This window comes from Chiloscyllium plagiosum, unplaced genomic scaffold, assembly GCF_037043375.1.
Source record: "Chiloscyllium plagiosum isolate Xiang-an unplaced genomic scaffold, Cpla_swu_hap1 HiC_scaffold_13, whole genome shotgun sequence".
NCBI lineage: Eukaryota > Metazoa > Chordata > Chondrichthyes > Orectolobiformes > Hemiscylliidae > Chiloscyllium > Chiloscyllium plagiosum.
Genome location: NW_028270151.1, coordinates 79,710,435 through 79,723,104, shown reverse-complemented (window position 1 = coordinate 79,723,104; position 12,670 = coordinate 79,710,435). Strand labels below are relative to the sequence as shown.

General features: G+C 43.5%; 1 protein-coding gene across 1 annotated transcript in view; it reads right to left on the bottom strand.

Annotated features, from left to right (window-relative positions):
• The window catches only part of agxta (alanine--glyoxylate aminotransferase a), a 28,465-nt gene extending 15,795 nt beyond the window's left edge, over positions 1–12,670 (bottom strand). Inside the window, exons 1-4 of the mRNA XM_043701816.2 lie at positions 11,974–12,670; positions 8,041–8,233; positions 2,499–2,563; positions 787–887 (exon numbers count right to left, since the gene is read on the bottom strand). Of these exons, the coding sequence (XP_043557751.1) occupies positions 787–887; positions 2,499–2,563; positions 8,041–8,233; positions 11,974–12,270 (656 nt within the window). The 5' untranslated portion in view covers positions 12,271–12,670. The remainder of the gene's footprint in view (positions 1–786; positions 888–2,498; positions 2,564–8,040; positions 8,234–11,973) is intronic.

The following is a 12,670-nucleotide window of genomic DNA, read 5'->3' as shown; positions in this document are numbered from 1 at the left end:
TGTTTTGGAACCTCCGAATTAATTAATAAATGGAACATGAGCCACTGACTAAAGTATGGATGTGAGCATTAATTAGATGGTCTTATGCAATATGATGGCAATAAATCGCAAGTCAATGCCAGAATTGTCCTAGATTATATGAATGTCACTGGTAAGAAGGCTTACATATTAGACCAAAATATTAAGTTGGCAAGTTAGCGGAAGTTTTGATAAGCTCAGACAGTAACAGTGGAGAAGGGGAATAATTAGAAAGTTACAAAAGGTGTTGAGTGTACATAAGTAAATTTCTAATGAAGTTGGAAAGTGGAATGCAAGTGGCAGAACCTGAAGAGATGTCAGACTGCAGCATTACGTTTTGAGGCACATATATTAGGAACATTAGGCCTGGAGGTCTGATTGGAACTCTGCTGATGAAATATTGAGCAGTCTTAATAGGAAAAATGATCGCACTACCATAAAGCATAATGGAGCAACAGAAAAAGGATATTGATCAACATTTCTGATCTGAATGTTAAAGAAGTGAAAGGTGATGTAAAGCTTTCAGAGTTTCAAGTTTGGGGAGGAGTGGAAATGAAGATTTATATGATCTTTAGAAGGTAAATTTGAAGAGGGGATAAATTGATCAGCTATTGCTGGGAAAAGACAAGAGCAGGTAGGATTTATTTTTAGTAACTGACAGCAATCTTGTAGCCTTTTAATATTAATGAAAGGGGTCAACAGAAAATGAAGGTTATAGGTCACCTGTGGTGGAGTTGAGCCTGCATTGAGTGATTGACATATACTCACTTATGACAGAGAGGTCCTATCCCATCCATTTCCTGAACTACACCTGAGGAGGACTCCCCGTGCGTGATGAAAAACAAAATGGGCTTGTGCTGCTCCAGAGCCTGTGAAGCAAAACAGATCTTTTACATGGCACCTGCTCACAGCTGACAGCAAAAACAGACCAACTTTCAGATCCACACATGGCAATTGGAGTTGCCTATATCTCCTGCCCACTTTGTGAAGTTGAACATGAGTAATGCATCCCCATTCGTCGCACTGGATTACCCTGAATCAGAAACAGAGTTTTCACTCTGTGAGCAAACCGGCTCAGCGTAATGACAAATCATCGGTCACTGAACTTGCCATCACAAAGCCACTTCACACTCTGTTGTTGGAAGTTATTATAATGACTGCCCCAATAATGCATCTTCTGCCATTCCCTAACCAAATTGGGAGTGCAAATGTCAGGCATGAGACATCAGTGGAGTCTGGGAACCAAGAGAGGAAAATACTTTAGAGGCTCAGCCAATATCCGAGCTGAACATGGAATAATCACCCTAAAGAGAATCTCAGAGATCAAAATACGTGACTGGTTCCAGGAGTGTACTGGCACACCTCTGCATCCGATTTTCAATAACCCACGTACAATGAAATACTAAAGTCTCTCTACTCATATAAGCTTACAAGTTAGGAACAGAAGTGGACCATTTGGGTGCTCCAGCCTGCTCAACCATTTAATAAGATCATGGCCATTCGGATTGTAAACTCAACTCCACATTGCCAACTACTCCACCCTCACTCCCTGGAAACCTTTTGCTTCCCAAGAGTTTAAGCACCTTAAAAACAATTCATAGATTTGGGTTTGACTGCCTTGTGAGGATAACACTTCTAAAAACTCTCAAATCTTTGAGGGACAAAAAAAAATCCTCATCTCTCTTAGTTGGACAAACCATTTCTTTTAAAACAGTGACTAGTGATTCATGGATTAAAGTTTGAGATCATCATAGAATTTCTCCAGTGTGGAAACAGGCCATATCAAGTGAACACCAACCCTCCAAAGAGCACCTCACCAAGGCCCACTCTACGTTCCCATTTCCCACCTCACCCACACCTTGCTGGACACTATGGCCAATCCTAATAACTTGCACATCCTAGGACTCCAGGAGGAAACCCACACAGACAATCACCTAAGGGTGGAATTGAACTCAGGTCCCTGTGCTGTGAGGCAGCAGCGCTAACCACTGAGCCACCGTGCTGCATCAGATGAGAGTGAAAGACCATCCAAGATTCTCTTAATTTGCCCGACATTGTTGAGTGACCTCAGAAACTAACTACTCACATCAAAATGCATGTGCTTTGATGAAGTAGAAATTCTAAGGCCAAACAATGAGAGCTCAGGGTCCTTTGCTCCTTTGGTCTGGGTGCACTAACACATTGGCCAGTAGGTGATGCCATAGTATTCTGTCCAACTCTTCCCTCCACCCCCCGCCCCCCCCGTCCCCACAAACTGCTCTGACTTTTGAATCAGAAACCAAATCAATAGAGACCTTAATTTATTCTGATTGAGGTTCCAACCCTTACAAATGACAGTCAATTATTTAGAAGACTACAATCTTTATTTTTATGACTGTCACTACGTTTCCACTAATTGAAGGAGGGAGAAGAGGCATAACCCCAAGACACACACACGGACACGTCTATGCGCACATGCAAGTAGATGATCTAAGACAAACCTGCTCAATTTCTTGCAAGGTGAACATTTCACCCGGAGGTTTGACAAATCTCCTGACATCGCCACCTTAAATACAAAGTGACAGGATAACATCACTGTGGTGTCAAGTCTTCATCTGGATCTATTTCAACATAATGTTCTGGTTACCACTAAGTTAACAGAAAACTCAATATTTTTGAAAGTTGAAAGTCTTAATTGAAAGTTATACTCAAGAGGTCAGATGGCCTCTTTGGTATGCAGCAGCACCATATCAGATTGTGAGCTTTTCCAGTGCTGACAATAAAAGATCTGAGGAGTTGTCCTTTGATTGAAGCCTTCATGACAGCTGCAAGTACTCATCTGATTCTGTTGCATTTATCTGGGAACGTTGACCAGATAATTGATTTCAATGTGGAGCATGATCAGGCTGGGACGTGAGCCTGCAGCATGTTATTATTGTGCTGGAAAACCTTGAAGACACACAGATCAGATTAGCAGAGATAGAGCAAGATCTGTATCAGAAAGAGAGAGAGAGAGAGCACGCGAGAGACAGAGACAGCATGACCCAAATCAGGGCAGGAGAGCGAAAGAGGGAGCAGGACACAGGAAAACCTTGAAACACCAGGGAGACAGAGAGAAAATAGAGTAGCTATCAGGAAGTCCACAGCACAGAGTTTAAGATTATAAAATGTGGGAGCTAAAGCAGACCATTCAGCCCTTCAAATCTCCTGTCCATTCAATGAAATCGTGGCTGATCTTATAATCTTCAATACGTCTTTTCCCAATAACTCTTGTTTCCCTCACTCATTAAAAATCTGTCTATCTCAGCCTTGACTCTGCTTAACAACCCAGTCTCTACAGCCGCTGTTGTTGAGGTCTATAAAACTTACATAAAAGTATGCCTTCACATTTTTTCAGGGTAAATATTTAAGACCCGTAACCCCTGCAGAATAACTACCTGGATGGAGAGCTGATCAGAGCAGTATAACATTCAGAATGCCCTCTCAGTGCAAACCACTGTTTTGACTGAACAAAGAATAGTACAGCACAGGATCAGACCCTTCGGCCCACCAAGACTACACCGACACATGATGCCTTTCTAAACTAAAAATCTTTTGCCCCTATGAGATCCATTATTTATTCCCTTTATTCCCTGCCTATTCATTTATCTGTAAAGATGCCTCTCAAATGGTGCTATTGTACCTGCCTCCACCATCTCCTCTGGCAGTGTATTCCAGGCACTTACCACCCTCTCTGTAAAAACACTTGCCTCTCACATCTCCTGTAAATTTATCCCCTATTGCCCTAAACCAATGTCCCCAAGTAATCGATATTTCTACCCTATGAAAAAGACTCCCGACTGTCCATTCTATCCATGTCTCTCATAATTTTGTAAACTTCTATGAGTTCATCCCTCATTCTGAAATGTTCAATTGAAAACAATCCCAGGTTTGTCCAATCTCTCCTCATAGCTTTGAAACTAGGCAACATCCTGGTAAACCATTCCTGTACCTTCTCCAAAGCCTCTCCACCATTCTAGTAGTGTGGTGACTGGAATGGTACACAATATTCTAAATGTGGGCAAAGTGAGTACTGCAGGTGCTGGAGACCAGAGTCAAGATTAGAGTGGTGCTGGAAAAGCTGGAGGGCATCATCAACGATGTGGGAGGGAAAATTGTGATCTTTAAAGAAGGAGGCCATCTGGTTTGTTCTGTGGTGGAACTGGTCCTTCTTTAAAGACCTCACTTTCCCCTCCCAGATGCCCTCCAGCGCACCTCATCCACATCCCACATCTCAGCCCATGAACCACACCCCTCCAACTGCAACAAGGACAGAACTGCACAGTCCTCACCTTCCACCCCACCAACCTCCGCATACATTGCATCATCCTCCACCATTTTCGCCATCTACAAGGGGACCCCACCACCAGAGATATATTTCCCTTCCCACCCCTAACACTTTCCGTAAAGACCATTCCCTCCACGTCCCTTAACAACCCACCCTCCCCTCCTGGCACCTTCCCCTGCCACCGCAGGAATTGCAAAACCTGTGCCCAAACCTCCCCCCTCACCTCCGTACAAGGCCCCAAAGGAGCCTTCCACATCCATCCAAGTTTCACCTGCACTTCCACACGTCATTTACTGTATCCGTTGCTCCCGATGCGGTCTCCTCTACATTGGGGAGACTGGATGCCTACATGCAGAGCGCTTCAGAGAAAATCTCCGGGACACCCGCACCAATCAACCCCACTGCCCCATAGCCGAACATTCAACTTCCCCTTCCACTCAGCCGAGGACATGCAGGTCCTGAGCCTCCTCCATCACCACTCCCTCACCACCCGACGCCTGGAGGAAGAATGCCTCATCTTCCACCTCAGGACCCAGGGTATCAATGTGAACTTCACCAGTTTCCTCATTTCCCCTCCCCCCACCTTACCCCAGTTCCAACCTTCCAGTTCAGCACTGTCCTCATGACCTGTCCCATCTGTCAATCTTCCTTCCCACCTATCTGCTCCGCCCTCCTCTCCAACCTATCACCTTCACCCCCACCTCCATCCACCTATTGCACTCTCAGCTACCTTGGTCCCAGCTGCACACCCCCCCTCCCCCCCCCATTTGTCTCTCCACTCCCGAGTCTCCCGGCCCCATTCCTGATGCCCAAAATGTTGATTTTCCTGTCCCTTGGATGCTGCCTGGCCTGCTGTGCTTTTCCAGCACCACTCGAATCTTGACAATAGTCTAAATGTGGCCGAGTTAAAGGTATGTATGCTAGAATTTTTTTCATTGCTTTGCATCAATTTTCTAATTCAGTTATGGGACGTAGGGATTTCTGTTAGTCCATCATTATTTGCTTATCCCTAATTGCCCTGGAGAATTTCACTGTTGTTGTTTCTTCACTGTTGTTTCTAAAGCATAGGTCGGCTTAGTTTTCCTTTTAGGATTTGTAGCATTTTGATCCAACTGAATGATTTCCTTTCCAGTTAGGAGGCCACCACATTGGTGTGGGGATGAAGTCACACATAGAGCAGGTAAGGATAGAAGATTTCCTCCCTAACGTGAGTGAGATATGATTTGGAGATGCCGGTGTTGGACTGGGGTGTGCAAAGTTAAAAATCACACAACACCAGTTTATAGTCCAACAGGTTTAATTGGAAGCACACTAGCTTTCGGAGCGACGCTCCTTCATCAGGTGATAGTGGAGGACTCAATCCTAACACACAAGAATTTATAGCAAAACTTTACAGTGTGATGTAACTGAAATTATACTTTGAAAAATTGATTATCTGTTAAGCCTTTCATCTGTTAGAATACAGTGATAGTTTCACTTCTTTCATGTGTAAATCACAAAACTTTTTTTTAAAGTTGCATTCTCGTGTTAGCTGTTAACAATGGTGGTAGCGAGACAATGTGTTGAAGGTGTTGGCCCCCTGTGTTTTCTGTCTATGCCATGATGTTTAGATTGATTCTAATCTAAAAAGTGAGAAAACGGAGTTTTACATAAATTCACTCAGTTTTTGAGCAAAGTACTGTGGTCCAGGACATTCAGCCTCGGACCTTCGGGTGACCATCCTCCAAGGTGGACTTCGGGACAGGCAGCAGAGAAAAGTGGCCGATCAGAGGCTGATAGCTAAGTTCGGTACCCATAGGGAGGGCCTCAACCGGGACCTTGGGTTCATGTCACATTACAGGTGATCACCATTGCACTACACACACACAGACACAGATATTCCTACACACACACACTCTCACATACACACGGACACAGGTACACACAGACGCGCACACAGACACCCACACATACCCTTACAGACACACACACTCCCACACTCACACATGCACCCCCTCACAGACTTATGACACTCTGCACTCACTACACACACACACACACACACACTTTCTCACACTCACAACCCCCACCCCAGACAGACAGACACACACATGCACACACAAAGACCCACATGCACACATATATTTTGTGGGGTGAATTTGTACTTGCAGAGTTACATTGGACTTTGCTCAAAAACTGCATGCATTCATGTAGAACTTTGAGCTCAAAAACTGCATGAATTTATGTAAAACTCCGTTATCTCACTTTTTACATTAGAATCAATCTAAACATCATGGCATAGACAGAGAACACAGGGGGCCAACACCTTCAACATATTGTCTAGCTGTCACTATTGCTAACAGCTAACCCAAGAATGCAACTTTTAAAGAAAGGTTTTGTGATTTACACATGAAAGAAGTGAAACTATCACTGTATTCTAACAGATGAAAGGCTTAACAGACAATCAATTTTTCAATGCATAATTTCAGTTACATCACACTGTAAATTTTTGCTATAAATTCTGTGTTACGATCGAGCCCTCCACTATCACCTGATGAAGGAACGTCGCTCCGAAAGCTAGTGTGCTTCCAATTACAATTAAACCTGTTGGACTATAACCTGGTGTTGAGTGAGATAAGTTTTTACAATTCCAGATTTTATTGAATTCAAATTTTACAGTGTGCTGTTGTGCAAATTGAACACATGTCCCCAGAACATTGGATTGGGGTTTTGGATTATTCATAATATTGCCATTACATTACCAGCTCCCCTGCAAAGTTACTTGGACTCATTGATCAATAGAAGTTTCTAAGGTTCCAAGATCTCTTTCAACCTCATCCATCCTTACTTTAACAGTGCTGGCGGAGCACATTACATTTCCATTGCTTATGAAATACATTAGCTGCCCACCTACTTACTTTGACCACATTCATTGTGAAGGAAGCTGAGCTGCTCCTTCTACTATTCGCACATTATGTCAGTACCATTTTGAAATTTGACCTGCTTGCATTGCTTTTCAGTCAGCAAGCCAGTGATCCCAATTCTATGCTCAGTCCTTCGATCTCACTTGGACACTGCTCCACTAACCAGACAATGCCAATGGCTTTTTTCACCCCTCAGCCCATTCTTGACCCATTTCCTGGTCTCATGTGAATCACCACAGCTTTGAGTTTAACCTGTTGCCATTATCAGGTGTCCACCCCATCTGTTCATTCTTGTTGCTAACGTTAGACACACTGGTGGAGACCTGCCATCAGCCCTTACACTCAGAGACAGTGCTTGAAAGGAAGTGTGGAAGTGCAGGTGAAACTTTGATGGATGTGAGGCCTTGGACGGAGGTGAGGGGGGAGGTGTGGGTGCAGGGATTTGCAATTCCTGCGGTTGCAGGGGAAGGAGCCCAGGAGGGGAAGGTGGGTTGTTGGGGACCTGACCAGGTAGTCATGGAGGGAACTGGTCCTCCATACAACACACCAGATGGTCTCCTTCTTTAAAGATGACAATTTCCCCTCCCATGTGGTTGATGATGCCCTCCAGCGCATCTCATCCTTTCCAGAAAGGAGGAAGGAATTAATTGATAATTGTCTCAATATTTTACTATGTAAAATCCATCACTTTGTCAACAGACTGTTGAGAAGCTATCCAGTTGTTTAAGTGACAGCACATTTCTTTAAGGAGGGAGAAAACTCAAACTCGGATGCTCGCAATATTATGAAGTAAGGAAAGTGTAAAATTCGTACCAATTCTCTCAGCAATGTCTGCTGCCCTTTCACCCCACACACCGTGAATTCCAATCAGCACCACATCGCCTGGTTCCACCACGTTAACTAAAGCTGCTTCCATCGCTGCGTGGCCAGAGCCACTGATTGCCAGAGTCATGTTGTTTGTGGTCTGAAAGGCATACTGTATTCCAGCTTTTATCGTGTCCATAATCTGCCAAGAGAAGGAAATGGTCATAGACTGGAGAATCAGAAACAGATCAGAAGATACTCTCAGCTAGATTTTTGTTTTAGCTGGAAGCTGTACTCAAAATAAAAATGGAAGTGGAAATGTGGAGAATCTTTAAACAAAAAGTAGTAATTCCTCACGTATTGATGGAAAGAGGAGTTCTGATATTCAAAAAATCAACAGCCATGGATGCAACTTATAGATCCACGTCATGAAAGATTCTTTAGATTATGTTATACAAAGCCCTGCTCAGACCACACCTGGAGTTATCCTAACGGACTGTGTGTCATACCTCAAAGGATATGTTGACCTTGAAGAGAGTGTAGCCTAGATTTAGATGCACAACCATAGAAAATAGGAGCAGGAGTAGGCCGTTTATTACTGCAAGCCTTCATCAGCACTCAATATGATTATGTCGGATCATCCAAATCATCACCGTGTTTCTGTTTACTCATCATTCCCTTTGATCCCTTTAGTCGGAAGAATTATTTCTAACTCCTTCTTGAAAACATTCAATATTTTGGCCTCAACTGCTTTCTGTGGTAGTGAATTCTATAGGCTCACCACTCTTTGAGTGAAGAAATTTCTCCTAATTTCTGAGCTAAATGCCGACTCCCTATGCGTAAACTTACAGTAAGATGGCAGTGAGGTTGGCCCCGGAGTTCGTCAGTTCTGTCTGCTTCTCTTTTTTTCTGTCTTCTCTTTTTTTTTAATCCTCTTCTGTTTCACTTTACTTGCTTCTTGATGAAGAGCTCAGTGGCGACGGTGGTATTGGTGGTGAGCGGGCCCAGCAGCACAAACTCATGATGGTGGCATTGGAGACACGTTTGGCTTCCTGGTGGCTGCTGCATCGTCGAAGTGTTCTTGGTGTCAACTCATGGCTGCGGCTATGGAGTTGGGTTTGTGTACCCGACAGCACCTGCTTTCAGCCCAGCTTCATGGAGGCGACAGTGGAGGCAAGTTTAGGCCCAGTATGAGACCTGTTGGCATCGGCAGCAGCTGCTTTGGCAAAGTGGGTCCAAAGCAGACTCTGGGCTTAAGTTTGGGCCTTTTGGTACCCATTGACATCTTTGGCATCTGCATTGGCGAGGTCCAGCAAACACCCATAGTGGCGAGAGCGTTAGTGGAGGCAAGATGGCATCGAAGAGTGGTGACCTCCATTCCAATGGCAAATGGGATTCGTGCCTGGTGAATAGGCCCATAACCCATGACAGACCATTTAACAAGAAGTTAGACACTTTATTTCTTCATTTTTCCTCCTTAGTATTCTATTGTTTGGTTTATTTTTCTGTGTTTTAAGATGGTGGCAGAGAGTGGCAACACTACAAAACACTTTTCACTGTATTTTTGGAACAAGATAGATGTGACAATAAATAAATCAAACTGTGATCCCTGGGTTCTGGACTCACCAGTCATTGGGAACATCCTTGATGAAGGGCTTTTGCCCGAAACGTCGATTTCGCTGCTCCTTGGATGCTGCCTGAACTGCTGTGCTCTTCCAGCACCACTAATCCAGAATCTGGTTTCCAGCATCTGCAGTCATTGTTTTTACCTCATTGGGAACATCCTTCCTGCCCTGTTTAGTCCAGTTAGAATTTTACTAGGGTAAAGGATTTTTATAGGATTTTACAAGGTTACTTCAGGTTTCGGTAGTAGGAGGGAATACATAAAAGAAGGGTTGTATTCTCTAGATTCATGGAATTTGTAAAGTTGAGAAATCATTTGATCAAAGGTTTTAACATATTAAAAGCAAGAGTTATATCAGATTTGCAAAGGGATTTCCGCTAGTTGGGAATCAAGAACTAGAGGATGTGATCTAAAAGAGCTTACAGGAGTGAAAGTAAGAGACGTTTTGTCAAAGAATGGTAGAAGTTTTAAATTCTCCTGTAATAGAAATTGACACTAAAATAGTTGTTAATTTTAAAACTGAGATTGATGTTTTTAAAATTTGAGGATTAAAGGATAAAATAGAACATGAGAGCAAACTAGAACATACAAATACAAATGAAATATGCAGATTCAGAATCATTGAATCGCTACAGTGTGGAAGCAGGCCATTCAGCCCATCAAGTCTACACCAAGACTCATCACATCCTGTAATCATGCATTGCCCATGGCTAACCCACCTAATCTGCAAATACCTGGACTTCATGGGCAATTTAGCGTGGTCAATTCACTTAACCTGCACATCTTGGGAGGAAACCAGAGCACCCAGAGGTAAATCCAACGCATTATTAAAAGCAGCCTGCAATTTAAAGAGGGATGACTCTGCAATGTATCTATTAGCTTGTAAAGGTTTAGAATTGCAAACAGTGTGCAATTTCAACATTAAAAAAAAGAATATGTTGTACAACGTCAAAGCGCATTCAAGGTTGGGAAGGACAAGTTTAGAATAGACATCAGAAAGGATCTCTTTACAGAGGTAGTGATCACCAACAGAATTTATACCAGGCTCATGTGACTAAATTATTGGGGCCATTTTGCTAAATAACTTGACCCTCAAAGCTGAGAGACTGACTGTAGCATGGATAGCCTAGAAGGATAAGTTCAAAAGGAAGGGAAGGAGTTTAAACTTATCGCTGATTCCTTTAAATTGAGGATTTAGGTCTGAGGAGCTCTGTGCATCTTATTGACAAATTATAAAGGTTGTAAAAGGAAACAACATGCTTGCTGGATAGCAAAACTGAAAATAGAAAACAATGGAACTGCACAAAGGATCAGCAAACATCACCAAGAGAAAAGACAGGCTCTCATTTTGGAGTTAAGCTGAAATCATGCAGGAAATATCTCTTCCTTCGAATGGATCAAATGGTTGGGTTGGGTACTGGTGTCATTTTAGATTAATTTGTGTGAGAGGATACCCACATGATTGGGCAGAGATCGATTTTTAAACCTAGTCTCTATTTTCCTTTCAACTGACTCGAGTGGACAGTCAATTCAACTAGGATGCAAAACCATCATAGCACCCAATCCCATCAATTTCCCAACTGGATGGGGAAGGGGGGATGTTTTAGTAATAAACTTACAGCTCCCTCCACCACACACACTTCCCCTCTCCCCTCCCAACCCCAACCCCCTCTCCCCCCACTGAACCTCTTAACTGGTAGCCAGCATATGTGTAAACCATTGAAGTGGTGGTGAGGGAGAACTGAGTAGATGAGAATTGAAAACTTATCCAGGTAAAAGTCGATCTTGGATGGAAGTGTAAAAACAGGACTGTCAGATGGGCTGCATGTTCTGCTCACTGGCTGACATCCAATTCTATTAACAGGACGGGTGATACAAATGGCCTCTCTCTAATGCTGCCTGTTTTGTAGGATGTCCCCACCAATCCCTCCTCAATCCCCACACAGCCCTCCAGTCCCCTACCAAAACAAATTCTAGACAAATTTTAAGAAATTGGAAGAGAACTTCAACAACACTCTGTGCCTGATTTCAAAAAGATTCCTTGAAAGTCTGTATGGCTGTAATCAGGTGCAAAACAAATTTTAGCTTTTTGACTTCAAAGAACACAGATACATTTAGTTTTAAATGACCCAACTTGACAGACGTTGCCACTTCCTTCGTGTGAACTCTCCACTTTTGCTGCTATTTACAAAGATTATTATTTCTGAAGCAGTTTCTCACATCCTCAGAAACATCTAGGCTTTGCATTGGTTGAAGGGCAGATGCACCTTTGAAAGAAAAGTGACCAAGTAGACGAAAATAGAATGAAAGGGGCTTACCTCAAACATTTCGACGTGCATGTGCCCAATTATTTGCTTGCCACCCGCCTCTTGGACGCGAGTGGAGATGTTCGAGGGTCCGGGTCCCAGCAGTAGTTTTTTGGGGACAACAAGAGGTTGCAGGAGGGCCGGGGGTGGAGGAATTGTGAGCTCAGCGTTAGCATACATACTGCGGCTGAACGACCTGCACCGGGAGCCCAATCGCGCCAGGGGAGCAGAACCTCGTTCAACCTGCGCCAGGAAGCTACAGCCTGTCAGATGCGCCAGGAGAGGTCTTCGAAGCACGACCCGTGACATTGTTACAAACCTTCCACGGCACCACAATCAGCAATCACCCATTCAATTAGACCTTTGATAATTGTCTGAAGGCTTCTCCGTTTATTTGCGAAGAGAGAAAGGTCTATGGCCCCTCGAACACTGACCAGCACTGCCTGACCTTCCAGTTACAGTGCATGCAGAAAATTTCCAAAAACCTTCCAATCTACCCTGTTCCCTCAGCTCCGACGAGCTCTATGGACTTAAACTGAAATCGAGTGAGGAAATGCAACTCATCAGGTCACCAAGAAAACAATCAGCTGCAGCACTTGTCAATAAATAACCGGAATTGAAAAAAACATTTGTATTAATGGTTAATTATTCAAACAAATTCAGTTATACATTGTTAACCAATAAATTAGGTTGGCTTCTTCAAGAGGCA